The sequence below is a fragment of the Neolamprologus multifasciatus genome, chromosome 10 (assembly GCF_963576455.1).
Source record: "Neolamprologus multifasciatus chromosome 10, fNeoMul1.2, whole genome shotgun sequence".
Lineage (NCBI taxonomy): Eukaryota > Metazoa > Chordata > Actinopteri > Cichliformes > Cichlidae > Neolamprologus > Neolamprologus multifasciatus.
In genome coordinates this window covers 27771251-27792432 of record NC_140448.1, presented here as the reverse complement: position 1 = coordinate 27792432, position 21182 = coordinate 27771251, and the positions used below count along the sequence as shown (strand labels likewise).

Genomic DNA, 21182 nt, shown 5'->3' with positions numbered 1-21182 from the left:
CTCCGCAAAAATAAAAGTACTGAAATTTGTAGTAGCTCCATTTAGAACATTTCCGACTATTTACGACTTGTATGTAACTCCGTTGTACTAATTGCATGAAACTGTCCTCTTACAAAAATAGGAAGAGGTGCCCTAATTTGTATCCAAAAAGGAAACTTCGCGCTTTATTTTAAAAGACAAGCAGCCATTTCCGGAAACTCTCTGCTTAACCCCGATTAACTTGACACAACTAGCAATCCTAAAGGGGCTAGTGTGTAGGCTAAGAAGCATGGGCTGCAGCCTTTTTTCCTTTCCAAAAACTTTATTTAAACAAATATAAACAGCAACGTATCAATAACAATGACAGTATATGACCAATTTTACAGTCAAAAAGAGGTAAATAAAGTTCCAGGGAACAGTTGAAACGTAATAATGAGAGGTAAAGAGTAAAAATGACATAATAATATTTGGAAATGTTGATAGAGATCGCACCAGAGTTTTTTCTGCATTCGATTTGCTTTGATTAGTCAATAATTTTATACATATCAAGTACTGTTAGGGTCGTTGCCGCTGTTTTAGTTTTCAAATCTCATCTATGCTAAAATTAAATGAAATATCAATTAAAAATATACCAACATTTTTTAAATTAATTTTATTTTTCGTACATGAAACGTCCCCAGAATTATCAGAAACTTCGCTAGAAAACAAATGTTCACAAAATAAAACAGCTGTATCACAAAGCATGGGCATTTTACCTGGTTTTTGTTTTGTTTTTTTTAATTAAAAACTATTGCACATTAATCCCGCATATTTTGGAATACATATACTAACAAAATAAATGAGGAATAGTTTATTTATTTAAATCACAGAAATAATCAATGTTCAGTTTAAACTTTCCCAGGCTTTAAATTACTATTGCTATTTTAAAGTTTTTTTTTTTATTATTATTATTATTTTAGTCACAATGCAGTATTTGTCTGATATGTCTGGTCCATGTTCTATATTTGTAACATGGAATTCACTATAAGATAACAACCTATCTTCGAATGACATCATTGTAGATGATCCATTTCTGGATTAAAATAATTTTGTGTTTTAGTTGAATAACTTTATTGTTCCATATGTAAGATCTGTGTGTTGAGAAGTTGTGTTTAGAGGCCTAGGTCAACGTTCCCTGTTTATGGAAATGATGTGTAATTTCTGGAGTAGTTGCTGAGTTGATAGGCTGCAGACTGCAGTTATGGGGAAAAGATCCATTCAGCAACAGGCTTCTGGTAGCAGTCATTTTTCAAGCATCGCAACCAGCCGCTTTAAAAAAATAAAATAAAATACACATGTGCAAGTTCGTCTTTTGGTTTAACACCGTTTGTAACCTCCATCGCTTCTCAACGTGTGCCATCAACGAGTTTACCTTGTCGTAAATCCTTTACAGCCCGATCAACTGCTTTAGCAAAACAGTAGCGCTTTATGGGCAAACTTGACTTTGCTGTAAGATAAACGAAAGCATGTAAAAAGTGATTCATTTCAGTTCTGGCCAACTGCATTTGCCATATTTGCGAAAACTGAAATGCTTGTTTTGGCTAGAAACACGAGTTTCTAGTCCTTTAGCGACCTCTGCTGCGCCTAAGGCTGAACTGCAGGAGGCAGTATATTATATATATATAATATAATATAATATATATATTATTCAAATAAGTTATAAATCCACGTTTTTATTCTGATTTGTGTCTGATTGTTGAACCACTGTTCAACATATTTTAAAAAGTCAACGGTAGACCGAACATATAAATCAAACATTATCCTTTTCAGCGTAGCGTGGGGCGAGGGCTTGGAGGCTTCCCAGCTTAAATCAAACATTCCAAAACAACAACAACAACAACAACAAAAATATAACACTTCTGCTTTTCTGAGTATTTATTTGTTACATGTCACGACTCTACATCTAAAAAGAAATATATCAAATCAACCTGTTATCTTGTGCAACCCCGTTACTCTAATTTTAACCCTGTTATCGTAACAGTTAAATGTTTTTATTAGCCCACAATAGTGTATTTGAGCAAAGATTTGAAAATAAGTGCTGAAAACTTTTTTTTTTTTTAAAGAACAAAGCAAAATGTGTGTCTATTAAAAAGTAGGGCAAGGTCGATTTTGATGGTAATATAAGTTAAACAATATTAATATTAACTTTTTCAGGTTTTAGAGTATTGGTTGTACCAATACTTGCATAGCAGACGCCAATAAAATATCTTACTAAAGGTGTACCTTTGATTCCTGAGTTGGAACAAGCTATTTTCTTGATGGTTTATTATTTGGTTTTCGTAAATACATAACATAAATAACGGATCAGTTTTTTACGACTTTTCAACCCTTTACAATGGGACATTTGGAAACATGACAAAATAAAGAAGAAAAAAGAAAACGTCAGACGTTCCCTTTCAAACCTTTCGTTTCCTATGGTACCTTAACGCTGCAAAAAAGCTCTAATGATTTGTGCTGAATCGCTTGTACTCTACGTAAATTACGTAAGCCTGTGCAACACCGACGTACTGACGTCTATTTTCAGGCGCAGGTTCTATGAAAATAACGCGACGGCGGCGGTGCGGTGCGACGTTTTTACTACGCAGTGCGGGGGCGCGGACGATATGTCGGCAGAGGGAGGACCCGGAGACATTGACGTTGTTACAGGCTGTACGAGAAAAAATACTTCTCATTAGTGCAGCGGTGAGCTATAGAGCAAAGAATGGGAAGCAGTACACACGGTGTTTGGTGTGCTGAAAGCCCGGCTGTCTCAAGCGAACACCGATTTTTGCTGTTCCGCGGGATATTCAGCAGGGACTAGCTTCAGGAAAGCGAGTAAGCTAGCAGCACAGGCTAGCTTCGCAGAGAGCTAGCTGCCTTGTTATTGTGATACCGAAACGAACCTTCCAGCTAGCATCCGTCAGAGGAACACACGGGAAAAATGGTAAGGAAGGCTTGTGCGTGCTTTTCATCTAATTTAGCCAGCTTCGTCACTTTGTCGAGGTAGCTAGCGACCCGAGTCGTAGTATGTTACTGAGAGCTTGTCACCTGCCTGTCGTTTAAACACAGGGCTGAATTAACGCACGTCTGCAGTTTTAAACGATTTCCTGTCATAATATCGACGGTTTCTTCTGGTAGGGCGTTAATTGTAGAATTAGATGTTCACACTATCGTCCCAATTCTGTTGCATCAACATTTTGCATTAATTCTTTGAAATATTTCAGTATACAGTTGGATGTTTTGACAACTTTAGAGAAAGATAAAGTCACATGGCTCCACCAAATACGCGGAAATGTCCTTGCTTATTGTACTGCACACTCGGTACAGGGCAATGAGTTCGATAAACATGCATAAAAAGCTCACACGGGATCCTTGAATGATGTAGAGGTGCTGTAATTATTTGAGCCAACCGTTTATCTTAGTTCCTCATCGTGGTAAACATCATGTCAAAGGCCGTGAGCATATTGCCTGCATAGTTCCATCTGACTGTGTTTGCAAGTGTAAAATAATTTGCATTTTATGATCTGTTCCAAAGCATCAGTGCAATTTTCAAAGTTTTATTTGATTGAGTGAGAAGAATTTTTTAAAGGTAGCTCTGCGGCTAAATGTCCTGTTTAAATAATTACACAGCCAAAGCAACTTGCTGAACCAGTTGAGTGCCATTTTCGAAGAACCTGTGGGCAATTTGTGTATACCAGTCTGATTTGACTCCGGTGTCATTTAACAACATTAACAACATTGCTGTCTTAGTTTATTATCCGAATATGATGAACTGTATCAGTGGGTCTTAACCAGTTACAATGCTGAATAATTTTTTAGTGTTATTTTATGTTGATGATACACAGTATTTATATGATGCACAGTTGTACAACAAAATACACAATAAACCATAACCATAAGTTAAGTGTGATTGCAGAGTTGGCGTGTTTGAAATTGGTTGAAATATGTAGCACATTACTTTATTACAACTGGTAATTCAAGTATTCACTTCCCTATGCTTCCCTATGTGTGAGGTGTAAAGTACCAAAATAACACCTATATGTGAGACATTCTTAGATTCTAATGTTAGAGATCCTGCAACTGCCGTTGGGCTGTGCAGGGCTCTCTCTCTTCCGGAAGATGATTGAATAAATAATTATAAATGTTTTGAACACTATGAGTCGGGTTTTCTCTGTTCTATCATGGGGATCAAAGAATAGGGTTTTATTACAAGACAGATCATTTAAATGTGGTTTGCCTAGAATGCTTCACTAGTGATGACTCTGGTGGCGAACTGTCTGCCAGAGATGGCCTCATTTGCTTAAATTTCAGATAATGTAATTGTATGGTGCAGAGTAACTCTGAAGCATAATTTTTAAAGGTTAAAGGTAGATTTAAGTGTGAGCCCAGCATATTTGTTGCTGTTTAGTCTGTGCACGATCTTAAACTGGACTCTAAAGCAAACTTCTTCTTTTTTTCTTCATTTGAAACTGTGATCACTGCTAATGCTGTGTTTAAAGCATTTAATGCATCACTTTGTCATCGTGAGTGACACGTATGCCTTGTGTCAGTCATTTAAGTTAGGTTTGTCTCTTAGTGCAAACCTCGATGCAAAGCAAGTCACACTCTCTCACATACTTAAATATTAGCTAATCTGTGTTTGTCTGTGTGCAGGTGTACTTGTTAAATCCTATAGACAACCTGAGAAGCTACATCAACAACCGTCCACCTCTGGTCATTTTTATGATCAGTGTAAGTGCAGTGGCCATCGCCTTCCTGACCATCGGTTATTTCTTCAAGATTAAAGAGATCAAGTCTCCAGAGTTGACCGAGGTAAGGCACATCCGTGCAGTTTTTTGAAGTAGATGAAATTATGTGGTCCTAAAAACGGTAAAGTGTGATCACTGCTAATGCTGAATGTCAGGTGGTGACCTTTGTTGCCTGCTTTAAAACTAAAGGGTGCATTTTTTTTTTCTTTTATTAAAACCATGCTTCAACTGCACTACAGGATGTAAGGCTATATATGTATCTATATATGTATCTGACCCGTTTTCACCTGGCTCTGATGTGAGTCAGATTTAAGGGCATTTGGAGCACATGGTGCTCTGCCAAGCCGAGTTCAAAAGAAAATGATTTGGACCTGCACATTTCATGGATTCTTCTTTTGATCATGCACCATCTCTCATTCAGGATTTATGAAGTTTGATCAGGTTGCTTTTGGATGATAAAGCTGACAATCAAACAACCTGCACTAAGCAACTAGCTCTGCCCTAGCTCTCGGCATGCAGAGGGAACAAGTTATGATATAATATACACATTCTCTGCACAGTGTGCAGCATGTAAATCTGAAAGGAGGCATATGCAAATGAAAAAGGTTGTTCTAGTTAAATAATTGGATGCATTGTAACCAAACTAAATATTGCACATAGGTTAAATATTGACTACAAATACATACAGTAACAGCAACATTGTACATGAATTTCTGTGCATGCTGTCATGTCTGGCAGTTAAAAACATATTCACTGTTTTCACAGGACTGGAACACTTTTCTGTTGCGCTTCAATGAGCTGGACTTTTGTGTGTCAGAGAATGAAACGATAAAGCACGGCCTGAACGAGTCGACCACGCCGGAGAGCATGGTGGTGACTAGCGGCCAGGCTCGTTCCAGCACTCAGGTTCCCCTACTGCTGGAGGACTCGGGGCCCATTAACATCTCAGTCCCCATCACCCTCACGCTGGACCCTCAGCGTCCATTTGGAGGGTATTCTCGCAATATCACCCACCTGTATGCCACGGTGCTGGGACAGCAAGTAGGCCTCTCAGGTAGGTTCTCATATTTCTTTGCTAGGTTTGATTGCTCTGTAGTCAGTTTGACTTGTAAAGTAGGATAAACTACTTCCCGGTTTATCTACATCCGTAAAAGAAAACTGTTTTCACATGATTCCAGTTAATATACATGAAGGTTGCATAGCCAGAAATATTTCCAAAATGCCACGTGTTGTTGTCATACAATGTCTAATTGCCTTGTAGCTTTATTAAGGAAGAAGAAAGATTGTTACTTGCCACTGCAGGTGGTAGATGTACGCCTAATACATGCCAGCTCATACAGATGTAGAGTAGCCTTAAAAACAATGTTTCACAACAATATGTTGGTTTTTAGGGGTCGTTTAAAGGTTTGAAATCAAAATCGGTCAAGTTCTTAATTGCCTCTATATTTCCCCTAAATTTGTAAGAGGTATCAAATGTGCACAAGGTATTTTAAGACTGGTTAAAAAGCAGACCCTTTTATCTAAAATCAATGGGATACAGCTAAGTCAGCTGTGGCTCAAACGGCTGTCAGTGTACTATACATCTTCAACTTCCTTGTTTAGTTTGGCCAGCATCCAAAAGTTCAGAGATTCGCTTTAATTTCATGTAAAGGCGAGCCTTAAATCCTGTGCTGTTGGGATGATTTTACAGTTAGCTGTATACCAAGCAGTAGTGTATCTTGTCTATAAAAGGCAAAAATATAATACCTTATATCAGTGTTATTTTCTCTTATTTCTTAATTTTCAGGTATTAAAAAGCATTTGTTTCGAGTGTTTAAAATGGTGCAGGAGTCTTGATGTGACAGGTGGTGATCAGGCCTTTCAGGCATTGCTTAGCAGAGGATATCTTTGTATCTAACAAATTAGGAATTCCGCATTTGCTCTGAACCCTTTCATGGAAAGGCAAGTTTGGAAACTCGGATGAATTCTACACTCATTGCTCGTGCTATGCAACAGGTGCTTTCTTTAATTATCATGGGAAAACGTGTGTTCTCTATAGTGTGGAGAGTTTTTGCGTTGTGGATCTTCTGTTGGGCTTTTTACTTTACCTCTCTGTGCTGTGACTTTACTTCAACATGGTGAGCAAACAGCAGAGGTGTTGTGTAACGTTAAGCTGGTGAGCCCACCTGTCAAAGTGAAACGTGAATTCTTAAAATTCTGTGAAGCTTCTGAATGTGTCTGCGGGCTTATCTGAGCGTGCGTTAGCAAACTTTTCCTGATGATGCCCTCAGGGGTCGGTGCGTTGGTGGTTCTTGGTGTCCGGGGCTGGGCACTCAGGTATGTACCAGCTCACTCCCGGTGACTACTTGGCCTGGTGCCTGTTGCTCGGTCAGGCCTCTTCCGGGGCAAAGGGGGCCCTCCGGCCTCTGGGCCTGCCGCTCGGTTCACTCTGGCACAGCTGGCTGCCGGCAGAGCCGGCGGGCACGCCATTGCAGCCCCCTCTGGCTTCTGCTCCGTGGCTACTGGGTGACCCCTCATCTGGGGCTCTCCTCAGCTCTTCCCAGGAGGGTGGCACGGATGCCCCTCCGGTGGTCCTCCTTGGGCTCTTGCACTCTGGGGCCTCTGGCTGTCTGGAGCCTGGATCTCCTCCATGCCTGCTTCATGCCCTGGGGGGCAGGGCTATGGCTCTCTACATCCTCTAGCAGATCATTACATGGGGAAACCTTTTGAATACAAGTGCGCTGATCCACACAGGTGCTCACTGTTCATAGACATAAACTACACCTTTATTGGCCGCTATTTCCAAGCACATTGTGCGCTGTCGGTCCTACGTGCTGCACAACAACATTCAATATTTAGTATTTACTGCTGTTTACACTTAGCTAGATTAACGTGATGGTGTTGTGTTTAGTATGTTGCTCTGGTTTTTTTGCTTGTTTTCTCTTCTTTTTCTCTCAACAGGTGATCCAGGAGATTTTTTTTCTCTTCTTTCTCTTTTTAAGTGCCCTTTCTCACTGTCGCTCTCTCCTTCTGTTTTTCTTTTCCTTCATCTTTCTTTCTCCCTTTCCTATCCCTCAGTCATGTCTGTCCCGTCTGTAACAACTGAAAATAAAATAAATAATAACAACAAAGGTTGATCAAATGGACCAATACGGCAAGGTCGTGATGATCCATTTGGCAAAGTAAATCCAGTGGGTATCCTTGTTGGTCTTCAGACATCAATTCTAACGGCTAAAGAACCAAATGGGACAGGCAAACAAAAAAAAAAGCAAACTTTTCCTTTTGTCTAGGGTGCTCATACACACTGAAAGACCATGTGTGTTTTCTTGCTGCTTCGCTTCTGAGGTGCTGCATGTTGGAATTAGGGAGGCATGTTAAAAAAATGTGTGAAACATTACACTTGGTAGATTTCTGGCTAACAGACTCTGCATAATGTAGCCAACTTTCAAAGTTCAGGATTTACTATGTCCACATGAAGTCCAATTTTTTAAATTTTTTCTATTACTTAGAGGCAACGTTTTTAGTCAAATGATTTTTTTTATATTACTTGAATGCAGCGCTTGTTTGGAGAGAGTGTAAGCCTGGTTATTTGGAAATGGCTACAGTTTACAGAATGTCACATGCAGTCAGAACGCACTGCTTTAAACAAGGACAGCTATCAGGAAACGGTTATTATTAGTGTGTAAGAGGGAGTGTGTTTGTGATTGTGCTTGTTGAAAAAGGGCAGATTGTGGCTTCCTTGCATTTTGATTGTTCTAATTATATGAGTGAATTAAGTCATTTATCACAGGAAACCAAAACAAATGATGATAAAAAACCAAAAATGTACTTTGTACATGTCCAACTGTAAGAGGCTGGGGGATGCATTAATGTTAATCAGTATTCTCATAAAGAGAGTCAAGCAAACATGCCTGTATGTGCATGTCTTCTGACAGTGTAGGTGAAACATTGGCAACAAATAACAGTTTTTATCTAAATTATAACCATGGGGTCAAATTTGACCCCATGGTTTCTCCAGGGTTAAAATAAATAACTCTGTGATTTAAGTTTAGTGGCACAACTATTGCTGTGTCTGTTCGGAGTGACCCATGCTCTCCTTTTAAGGGCAGGTTTCTGGTTGCAGGTTCCTGTTGCCTCAGTCACTTTGCATCATTGACTGTAGTGTTGAACGTGTCATTTTAGATTCAAATTCACCCTTAAAAAACAAGTAGTCATCTGCAATTCTCTATTCAAAGAAAGCGATTTAGTTCCTGTTTACACAAACCAAAAATTATTGTTATTGTCGATGTTAATGGATAATGATGAACTATTATTGTCACGCATACAGCTGGTTGGAGTAACTTTCTCAGACTTTATGCTGTTATTTCTTGTTGGACTGGAAAGTCAGTGGACGATTTGCTTGAGTCTTTCTTGAGGGCAGAGATCCAAACGCTGGCATGACTTTCTGAATGAAACCGATTATGTAACATAACATCAAAATATACTCATCTGAACTGCACGGTTTCACCTCGATTCTCGTTTAAAATTATACACTGCAGCCTTATTTTGTAAATTACATTTCATAAAGAGGCCCTAGTTTGTCTTATTTTATTGTGCCGGTGTTGTGATTGGCTGAGCTGTTAGCCAGGAACAGCATTATCGTGAATTTGAATGGCAACAAATGTATTACTCGGAGAGAAAAATCAAATGCAAATGCTGCATATTACTTCTATGACAGGTTTTTTTTTTTTTAGTATAAATGCTTATTTTTATTATTGTACATCAAAGTTTCTTATCTGTTTAAACTAGAGTGGTATAAAGCACAAGTTGCCTAGTAGAACAGTTTTTGGACTTAGTGAGAATTCCTTTTGTTTTCTCTATTGTCTCCTCCATCTGGATGAACACGTCAGTCCTAAATCACACCCAGGAGTCCACTCAGTTTGACTGATAATCCTCTAATCTCCTTTGCAGTTTGAAAAATATTGCATAAGCCTACAAAATCAGCCTGTCATTAGTTATCAGGAGGTAGCTTGGTATGAGCCTCCTGCTGCAGGAGTTGCATTCATACTGTTTGGACTGTTCATACCTCTGATATTCGCTTTAGAGCTCAGAGGTTTTTAGCTTGATCCTGGGGTCATGGAAATGCAACACGAGGTTGCCTTAAAAACATTACATTGTGATTAAAATGTAAAAGAAATGAGTTGGTGACATCTTGTCGTGAAAAGTTTAAAACAATCTCTGCTGCTCTCGTTGTCTTTGTTTTGCCTGTAGGCCGAGAAGCTCATGAAGAAATAAACATCACGTTTACTCTGCCCGTATCCTGGAACTCGGACGACTGTGTTCTGCACGGTCACTGCGAGCAGGTGGTGTTCAGCACTTGCATGACCATCACAGCGGCCAGCAATATCTTCCCAGTCACAGTGTGAGTTGGACTGCCTCCATAACTCAAGGGAACAAGCGCACTAAATTAGTCTTGAGCTTTCTGATGCAGACTAAATGAAATGCAGCTTTGAGGAGTTTATCATTCAGTAAAGGCAATAAGTCTGCGTTGCCTTGTTTTACAGAAACATGCATTTTTTTGTTGGTGTTTGTTATTTTGAACCATTTGAGAAACCACAAAATGTGCAGTAATGTGCAGCTTCCTTTTGTAGCTCTGCAGTTAAAGTGATTTGCAAGTACTTTGTTACTACAGCGTTACATTTTGCAAATGAATGACTCACAAATATTTTTGCAGGGCTTGTGCATGCCCATGCAAAGAACAGACATATGCCGCTCAATTTGATTAATTGAATCTGTCAACATAAGCAAGAGGTAGTCATGGTGCAAATTGCATCACCTTGCATGTTGCAAATATGATGAAACGCGGGCCTGGACCTAAGCAGTACTTGAGATCAGTGATAGGATGACTTGTCACTTTGTAAAACTAAAGATAGCCAAAGCAGTCTTGCTAAAGTGTAGAGGCAGTGTGAGTGAGGCTCCATCAGACAAATTAAGCTTCATTTGTTATGTTTTACTGAACAATTGCATTTATCAGTGTAGTAGCAGTACTTTTATTATTATTTGTAGACAGTCATATTGTTTCATTGGATCAGTTGCCTTGGATACTGCTTTAGAGCCCCCTGGTGGCCCAGTTGTAAACTGCATAATATGAAATTATACATTAAGAAGTTATAAGTTGTTATCCACAATTTTTACTTTACTTATTTATTACTATAATTATTATTTAAAATTGATCAAAACCTCTTGATATGTCTGCTCTTGTGCTTTTTTCCCCCTGTCAGCAGCTGTGGCATCTGTGTGCATTTGTTTTCCTTCCTGTCAGGATGGATAATCTGTTGTCACCCAAATAAGCAATTTTTCATAATAAGGCTGTTTGACACAAATAAACATAAGAAAATATACAGAGCAGATAAACAGCAACAACATCTGTACGTCTTTCTGCTATAATATGGTGTGAACAATTCCACTGCACCAGTTAACAAAAGCCCCTGTGTTTTTGTTTGCAGGCAGCCACCACACTGCGTGCCAGAGACGTACACCAATGCCACATCTTGGTACAAGGTGTTCACCACGGTCCGAGACTCAGATACCAAGTACAGTCAGGACTACAACCCCTTCTGGTGTTACAAAGGAGCCATTGGCAAAGTGTACCACGCACTCAACCCAAAACTTACCGTGATTGTTCCAGATGTGAGTCACCACAGCTCCTCACAGTTTTTGAATTTCAACAGTAGTTCTTTATGTCTCATTTCATTTAAATACTTAAAGGTAAAAAACAAAGTTTCTGTGATATAGTGTAATTTCCCCATGATTTAAACAAGTAGGATGACTGAGAATAAGAATGGTATACTTTGTTGATAGTATTTTTTAACCCATTGTAACACAGAGAGATCATTTAGGGCTAAATGTTCCTAAACCTCTAGTTTATTCTGAAGGGCATTTAGATCTGTGCTGATGGGCGTAGGTTGTTCCAGGAACAGTGAGCTGCATTTGAGCTGCAAATGTACCAGCAAGGCTGGAATTAAATTATCATTAGAGTGGACCTAATATGCTTTTCCCCAATATATGTACTGGTACAATGTTATAGGCTCACGTTACATACTGCCAGAGTTTCAGATTAATCAGGTTATCGTACGTGTGAGTAATCCATGTGAACCAAAAGCTCAGGCCTCAGACTGCTATAAACACTCTCACATCAGTCTTTTGCACATTAGTCTCCCCCGGGGGTTCAAAACTTTTGTTTATAAGGGGCCAATCAAAGAAAGTTGGGGTTAAAGAGCAGGAGGAAGGGATCTTAAATACGTCGTTTCAGACTGAGGATTAACTGAAGTGTTGCACCAAGGTCCAGCGTAAGATAAAGAAGGATGATCTCGAACTCTGAATCTGAAGCTGTTCTGACAGAGTGCAGGAATAAAAAGTACAGATTTGGACATGATTATAATGGCTCTGCTTTAATTATGTTTTAATATTTCACTCTAGAAGGTTACTGTGCAGTTAAATGTGCTTGTGTTTCAACTCTAATTTTGCATTAGATTATATCAGACAGCAGCCAGAAGGGCCTGTCATTCTAAAAAGAGCGGGCCATTAAGTTGTACTGTCAACTCGATATAAACTACCCACCTGTAGAGACGACGCATCAGGTAACCATGAATACCTTGTGTCAGTGTGGGTTTTTAAGTTTCACCTGAACCTTCATTAGGTACTTACAGTAACACAAAGACAAGACTGAACAATGAGGGAACGCGTTTGTGATTTTGAGCAATTTTTGATGATGCGTTTTGAGGAGGAGGCGCAAAGTGGAGTTCAGAGGAAAATCGCATACTGTTGTCTGAGGTATTGACGCAGGCACCACAGTAAGTATGAACAGCAGCTGAAGAATACACCTGAAAACTGCAGACCTGTTAAGACCTATTCTAACGAGAAATGGCTGATCTGTTTAACATGGAGCTGCAGCTGTTATGAGAAAACCCACATGCATGCAGTAACTATTATACGTATTTTTTTAGTGTACCACCTTCACCAAAAACTACAGGTAACTTGTGCAGTGAGCAATAAAGAAATCAAGCTTGTAGCCTTCTGCTTGAAATAAAACCTGAAGTTACTCTGTGACATTAAACTGTGTCTTTTAACGCTTGTCTTACTAGGACGACCGTTCCCTCATCAACCTTCACCTGATGCACACTAGCTACTTCCTGTTTGTCATGGTCATCACTATGTTCTGCTATGCAGTCATAAAAGGGCGGCCTGGCAAAGTGCGACAAACCAACCCTGACTTCTGTCCTGAGAAGGTACAACAGACACCAGCAGTGCTATATGACTTCAACAGGTAGTTTCAGTCAAGTATCAACTGACCAGTGATCGGTCAAAGACTCGCTCCAATCAATGACTCTGCTGATTTCCTGCTATTTCTGCTTTTTGTTTGTTTGTTTTGGCACATGAACTCCTTACAAACTCCAAACCAAATGAAAGAATATTTAAGCTTCCCTTGATAGCATAATAAAGACGTCCGAATGCTGTAAGATTTGGTGTAAAAGTCTGGGTGAACATTATGGTAATGATCCTTGACTGTGCCTGGTATATGAAGTAGTTGCATCTCACTTCCAGAGGTGAAGGGAGTTCGTCCTCCTTGATCTTTTTGTTCGTTGCATGTAGCACAGTTTGTTTTCCGCATACACATAGCGAGTTCACACCAGTTGAGAGAGAGCGTATTTTAACATAGCTGTTTTTTTTGTTTGCTTGGATAAGGAAGGTGGGGCAACAGCTGCAGATTTCTTTATCTAAGAGCTCATGTTGGGACTCTTAGTTTGAAATATTGAAGGGAGGAGCAAAACAAACAGAGTGCAGTTTGTCTGTCTTCTTGGTGTGTTTACCTCTGCATGACTCTGCCTTGGTTACACCCAAACTACCAGTCCAGTAACTTGCAGTTTCCCGCATATTCATTGGTCTGTGTGTTTTGTTCTAAAGTGGAGACCACCAGCAAGCAAACAGATGGACTCTTTGATGTCTCTAACGTAACAAACACAAGGAAAAATAATATGTGTGTTTATGTAGCATCGTCTCCAGGTTAGATTGTTGGAGCTTAAATTTGTGAGGCACATAAATGTCGAACACTCAAATCACAGAGACTATAAGCCACATTTAACCACACGTTCATAACTATACAAGGTTCTGTTCAACCTCTCATCTACTTACGAGTCACCAGATAATTTGAGATCCATGTCTTTGCACTGTGGGAGGAAGCTGGAGGAACCCCACACAGGCACGGGGTGTAGCCCCAGCTTGGGTATAAACCAGTGATGACCATTACACTGGTGCTTAACATCAACTATCCACTGCTACCTCTCCACACTGCTGTATTTGGTGTTCACACATAGGGACCTGGTATTTTGATTGCGCACCTGTCTCATTTTGCACTTACAATGCTTGATCTGTGACAGCGTGCTGACTTGCGGGCAAAGCTGTTTAGTTCAGTCTTGCTCTGTTTATATTCCCTTCATTGCTGGTGGGAAGACAACAGCAAACAAACAGCAGTTTGGAAGGATTTCACAAATGCAGCGCCATGTTTGCAGTTTTTTTTCTTCTTGGTGGTCCAGTGGTTTAACACAGCGCTTGTCCTGTTTGCTTCTCTTGCTCACTTTCCCCACTGCTTATGTTTGCTATAACAATTTCTGGGAAACTTTACTGCACTTATGGGATCTTAAGCATTTTCTATCAATTTATTTACTGTTGTTGTTGTTGTTATTAATCTTGTTAAAGTTCCCCTATATGTCATCACTTCTATTTCACATGTGGAAGTGAGACTAGAACAAAAAAGTCGAGTTGAGCAGCAGAAATAGTTCATGTTATTTGTCGTGATCCTTTTGTCATTATTTTACTAATGACTTCCTGTTAAGTGAAATTATCTTCTCAATTGTATTTGCTAGTGATAATTTAGCTTCTATTGTTTGGAAAGCAATGTGAAAGTGGAACCTAATGTTGCCTTATACATAAAGGAAAGGTTCATATTCACTCTGAGTAGCAGGAAGTCCAGCTTACTAATTTGATTTGTTAACTTAATTTCACTCTGGCATCATGTCTGTTTTCTGTATCAACAGATAACGAAGCCAGAGTATCTGTATCATAGCAGAACTGGGGAAAGAATCATGGATAGTTGCATCCCGAGACAGATATGATGAGAATTGGATACTGTCTGTGTACCACTTTCTTAAGGATGCTGAGATGTAAATTTTCAAAATAAAATAGTACAAATCACTCAAAATATTGCAGCAGAAAACAACAGGGGATGCACTGGAAGAGTCACCAATAGCTGATAAAGTCCAGTCGTGTTTCCCAAATAAACATCAGTGAAGTGCATCAGCTTTGATTGATCAGCTGGGGGTGGGGGGTTAAATGCTTGCAAAATGCGTCTGTGTGTAAACAGACAAGTAAACAAGATTCTTGTCTTCCTCTGTCACACTTTCACCGCTCTTTGCTACATCACCAGATTTTGGTATCATAAATTTCTGTAATTACTGAAACTGAATTCCATTTCTTTTGTTGCAGGTGGCGTTGTCAGAGGGTTAAAAAGACATCAGAGAATGGCAGGACTTACCTGTAACATGGACAAAATTAAAGAAAGAGAAGAAATTAATTAAAAAAAACAAAAACACGACTTACCAGTTGCCTAGTGGACCCTGGAAATACAATAAGGGACACAAAAGCTCTGTGAATGCATTACTCTTGCAATGTTGGGTTTCTCCAACCAAAGATATACAAGTGCCTGTATCTGTGGTGTAAATATTTCTAGGAACTCTTTGGTTTTGGTTTTTTTTTCCCTTTTTGTTATTTCTTTTGATTTTTGCCTGAGCCCCCCAGTGCCATGTCCAAACATGCAGTACAGAAACAAAGCAGAAGGCCACATCCAAGAGCTACTTCTTTTTTCTGGTGGCGATTAGGTCTCACCTTATCAAGCATGATAGACAGAAGTGTTTTATCAAAGTGGTAAATGTTTAGATATCTTAAGGTCAAAGTGGTTTTGTCGCCCTGATAACAAAGCGTGATGTTTAATCACTTGGAGCATGTTTAAGGAAACAGAAAGCAGGTAAATAATGATTAAATCCTCAGCGTGCGCTCACCATAGCAGCTTAAGCGAGGAATGGAATAAAGGAGTACTTTTCTCTGCACCAAATTTGATGGTTTAATTAAAATTCTAGTTAGAATCAGGTTCTTTAAAGTCCATTTAGTGACATTTAAGTGATTTAAGAATTTCCCATCTTCCTTTTACAAACTGCTTTTGATTAGCAGTTAAAGAATTACCAGAACTTCCTGTTGTTTGTTGTTGAAATTTGTCACATATTCTTTTCTTCTTCTTCTTTTTTGGCCTTATGCTTTCCTCTGTCAGTTGCTTCTTCACTCAACTGCCTCTTGAATTTAATTTTCTGCCAGTCACTGTGCAGCAGTTTTGATGTTTGATCCAGTCCTCTCTGTCGCACCCAGGAGATGCAGAACATTTGATCTTGCCTTACCTACGGTGGACTTGCTTGCTTGAAAATAGGCGTGGGTCATCACTTTTGTCCCTTTCCCCACATTAACTCTCCGCCCCTTTCTTCCGCAGCCAAATATCACATTTTATTTGTTCTGGTATGATGAGCCTGTGGTTTGAAATCAAGCTTGTGCTCTTTGTCCTGTTATTGTAAATGTCGGGTGACCCTTGAGTTACTTTATATTAGACACTTTAGTTACTTCACCTTTTTGAAATGATAAATTATATGAGTTGCACATGTTAAAGTGTTTTCATAGATGGTGCACCTTTGGATGTCTTGCACATTTTGTTATTATCTCCTGTGATTATTTCTTTTTATGTAAATAAACTAATTGGCCTTCATGTAAAAAGTAAATATGATTATTATGCTGCTGCTCAGACGTTTACAATAACCATCCTTGTTTGTTTTAAAGAAAAGTTTTCATCTAATATAATGTGAAATGTTAAAAAATACTGTAAATCATTCAGTGAATCCTTTGGTTATTAATAACTTGTCATTTTTAATACATCTATGTAGGTGTTCAGAGGCCCAATTTCAGCAACTATTACTCCTGTGCTCTTGGGACTCCATATATTAGCAAATGCAAGTTTATCATGGTAAAAGTTTGATGTTTCCATTATATGTAAGGCATCAGTCGCAGAGTCATAGTGACTGAAAAATGTACACTGACTGGTTGGCAAGTGGTTTCAGGAAGTTGCTGGCTGATGATCGGTGAAATTGATCGCAAAGGGAGTGCTGCACCAGAACCTGGCAGATCACTTTGGTCTGCTATAGCTTACATGAAATAGGGAGATTTCACAAGCTGCAGCTTTTAGTTTGACGGTGGACTGTTTCCATTTTCAGTTTGCATCACACTGTTCGGTTTCACTGCCATTTGGCAGTTAGTTGGCAAGTGTTTACAGATATGTTGTTGTTCTCCATGCAAACTACAGGCAATTCTTTGACTCTGCTTGCAACCAGTAATAGCAAGGTAGTTTTTGGTGTTGCACTGTATACCTTGGTGCAGTTTCACCTAATGACAGGCAGCCTCAGGCAATCGTTTGCTAACCAATAAAAGAATACACGTTTTTCTCTGGCAGCCAGTAGTTAACGAAGGTTGCTGACCCCTCTTTCATACGACGGTGTGCACTACTCCCCCTAGAGGACAACTTAAAATGCCTCCAAGCAGAAGAGAAAGAAGTAGGAGGAGTTGGTCCACCGCTGAGTGCATCAGAGTTTGAGAAACCCTGAAGTGGCAGTTTCATGGTCTCTGAAGGGAGTAGTAAACACCAATGTTCTTCCTGTTCTTAAAACAGGAAACACTGAGTTTCACAATAAAATTGTTTTTTAAGGAGGCATCCAAAGCACTCTACTAGCCAAGTGTGTTGGTTCTTTAATGATAATACTGGTTTTTGGATGTAATGTATAACAAACAATTTGCGTTTTACCAGAATATACTTTCATTTGAGAATACATTATACCATCAGAACAGAGGGACTATTGCAACATTTCTCACTATTAAGAACTGTAGCGAATACGAATGTACTTTTCTTTCAAAAAACAAGGACAAACTTTTGAGCAGCAGTGGGAATACCGTTATCATATTTATCCATTTATTATATATTAATTATTAAACTAACATTTGTATTATTTTGAATGACATGAAACTGTGCAAAGACTCATTTTGTGTGTGAATGCATGAGAGTTTTGGATGAAGAAGTGTAGCTGCAGACTGCAATTCTCTGAAATCTCGTTTCCGAGCGTCTGATTTTTGAAAAGGATTCTGTCGCAGAGACAAAACAGCCACCTCCCCCGACTTCCACCTGCAAAACTTTCAATCTGTTGTTGCTGTTTGTTTGCGTTTCTCTCTGAGAGCAGCACAGCAGCACATATTAGATCTGCAAAAACAAAAAGACAGTGCTATATGTCTGCTGGTTTGTTGCATTGGTCTGTGTCCAGAGATTTGAGTAAAAACCTTCCTACAGTCTTAACAGAAGTAAAGATTGCCTGTTTGTAATTACGTATTTTGTTTCCTTTTCAATAGCAATTACCGATACATTTAACTTACCTCTGCTATATTTTGCTCCATAATTGATGTACCTGTTGAATGTACTGTTTTTATAAGCAGCGTAATCTAAATCTGAGATGCAAGAATTCCAAGTGATTCAAAATATGTTATATAAATATATAATTTTTTTTTTCAGTTTGGGAGGCTTTACTTGAATTGTGTTGTTTGTTTTGATTGGTTTCCATAGTGTAAGGTTTTCCCGTCATGTTGTTGTATGAAACGCTGTACTTAACATTTGCGTTTTTCGTGTGTATGTCAGTGAATGACTGGTTTTGGTTGTAATGGTTACGATACCCTCCCCCAAACATACACACAGAAAATGATGCTAGAAAAAGTCTTCCTAATTCTATTGTTCAGATGATGAGCATGGATCTGTTGCGTTCTCTCATCCATCTATTGTGCTCCCACCTGTTTTTGTTTTCTTCTTTTGGAAGATCTGGCAGCTCTTATTGGTCTGTTTGGGTATGGATGGGTAGCCGGGATCGATTTAAAGGAACTTGAAGTTGTGAATGAAGCTGTCTTAACACGTATCACTTGCATTTACCTGCTTCATATCCTTTTCTCTGCGATTTTCACCCCCCTCCCTTGGGTTAAATTTGCATCTCTGACTGCAAAAAATGCCTTAACATCGTCTTTGCTTCATCTATCACATATTGTAAATCGCACAGGAAAAACTAAAGCAAATCTTAACTATTGTGAAGTGTACATTTAAAGGATTTTAAAGGAGCAGATGCTTGCTGTTGTAGTTTTCAAATTACTCCACTATATCACTAATGACGTGAAAACAGTTGCGCCATATTCACCTTAAGTTGCACCATGTCGCTGTGTATGGAGGACTGAAACTGCCAAAAAAACACAAAGCTCAGTGAAAGAAGGTCTTAGTCATGCAGTTTGCTGAGAAAACAAACAAGGAAATTTGAGATGAAATTGGTTGCAAAGACTTATACGGTGCTGCATTACAAACCTTGCGATTGCTTTGCACCCTAATAGATTGCCACAGTTGCCCATATCTTAGAGGGAAGATGCAAACTTGCCACCTTACTGCCGGGTTTCTTACCAACCACAACAGGTTGCAGCGGTAAGGCAACTAAAGCAATTGCAAGGTTTTCAGTGGAGTTTGCAATCAATTGTACCTCCTGGTTGCCAGCAACCACTTGCCAACCAGTCAGGGAATGCAAATTTTTCCCTAGCGACTGGACGGTTGACATGGCTTTGTCACATCTAGATGCCGCCTGATTGGAGGGAGCTGTTTGTGCAGAAAGTTTACCTAGTAACACGCACTGTATGACTCCTTCAGATGTATATTAAAGCAAAAAATGGCTAAAAAATAAGAAAATAAAGTAAATTATGAAACAGGTGGCAAATGAAAAATACAAATAATATAAAAGAAAAAGCAAAAAAAGAGTGAAATTAATTCAAACAATACAAAATGACAAAAACATTTAAACAAATCAGCACATTTAACTAAATGATGCCTACATTCATTTTAATTTGTTTCATCTGTGCTGTTGGCAGTTTCAAGCTACCATACCAGTGTTTTGTGTTTTTTGCTATAACATGACTCCAATAAAAGGTGCCCTTCCTCCTCTCTGTCATCCTTTTTGTCATGTTAGCAGCGCTTACAGGCAAATATTAAGCCAACTCTGTGCCTTCTGCACTGTCGAGCTGCATCCTCCTCCCTGTACATACAGTAGATAGGACCATAGGTTTTAATGTGGCTAGGATGTCATTCAGACCCTTTTCCTCCCCAGTGGAACTGCTGTAAATGAATTCAAGTTTAAATAAACTGTCTCTGAAGTTCAACCGCTCTTCGTCTCTGACTCTCCCTTTATCCCCAACACCACAGCATTTATTAATTTAGATTAGGGAGATTAATGATCTGCCAGGGAGAATAAACTAATTTGGCTCTACCTAAGATAAGAGGTCAGAGAAATATTAAGATCTGTAAGCTCTAGCTCTCTCTGCATGAAATAAGGATTGTACTGGTGATGTTAACGTATTTCCATGGTGTCATGTGAGTACGCTGTAGTCAAGACACTTTAGCATTACGATGAAGTACATGGCATCAGTTTTTCCAGGTTCTTCACATTATCTGTGTGACTTAAAGGGCAGATGGCAGCAAGGCAGAATTACCAAGTAGGGCCTGACTGCTGGAGATGAAGAAATGCCAAACTAGCCCTCGAGACCCAAATTGCCAAGCAATCCCCTGAATGGACAACTCAGGATGAAGGTGAGGCTCCAAGAATATTTAAAGCAGAGCTGAAGTTCAGCCAATCATTTTGTTTCAATGGTTCATTCATGTAAAGCAGAGATGGGCAACTCCAGGACCTGAGTGCCAATGTCCTGCAGGTTTTGGATGTAGGGGACTTTTACTCATGGAGGTAATATAAGTATTGTTCTGTGATGTACCAGTATAGATGTGTGTAGTCATCATATATGTTCTCTTGGCTTCTCTGGTGACTAGGAAGTGCTATGTGATCTGGTATTGGTGTCATCCTAAGGGAAACTCCATTTACTTATTACCAATTCACTAATGTTAACAGTGCATACAGAAAGTATTCAGTGCTTCTCTCTTCCACATTTTGTCATGTTATAGCCTTATTCCAAAATGGATTCAATTCATTTTCACTTCAGAAATCTACACACAATATCCCATAATGATAAAGTAAATCTTGCAAATTCAGTTAATGCAGTTAAAAGGACTAGATGTTAAAATAAAAAACAAAATATAACATCCAACACATAAGTATTCATAGCCTCTGATCACTACTTTGTTGAAGGACCTTTCCCAGATGTTAAAGCCTTTTTGTGTCTCTTTGCGTATGATCCTAGAGTATTGGCACACCTATTTTGGGGCAGTTTGTTCCTCTTTGCAGACACTTTCAAGCTCCATCAGGTCAGATGGGGTGC

General features: G+C 39.2%; 1 protein-coding gene and 1 long non-coding RNA gene across 5 annotated transcripts; both read left to right on the top strand.

The window, feature by feature from the left end:
• Positions 1–2538: 2538 nt before the first annotated feature.
• tmem248 (transmembrane protein 248) lies at positions 2539–20080 on the top strand. Of its 4 annotated transcripts, XR_014876309.1 has the most exons (8): positions 2539–2700; positions 4651–4809; positions 5511–5799; positions 9975–10125; positions 11210–11393; positions 12848–13029; positions 15246–16847; positions 17041–20080. XR_014876309.1 is itself a non-coding variant. In XM_085173764.1 (7 exons), exons 1-7 carry the CDS (start codon positions 2554–2556, stop codon positions 15264–15266), a joined length of 1095 nt encoding a protein of 364 aa, XP_085029890.1. In that variant the 5' UTR covers positions 2539–2553; the 3' UTR covers positions 15267–20080. The 4 variants fall into 4 exon arrangements, 3 of the variants coding, with proteins under 3 accessions (XP_085029890.1, XP_085029889.1, XP_085029891.1); XM_085173764.1 differs by having other exon boundaries at positions 12848–12991; positions 15246–20080; XM_085173763.1 differs by having other exon boundaries at positions 15246–20080.
• LOC146510433 (uncharacterized) lies at positions 5806–6408 on the top strand. The gene is made up of 2 exons (XR_014876321.1): positions 5806–5973; positions 6028–6408. It is a non-coding gene; the product is annotated as an uncharacterized LOC146510433 (long non-coding RNA).
• Positions 20081–21182: the final 1102 nt, after the last annotated feature.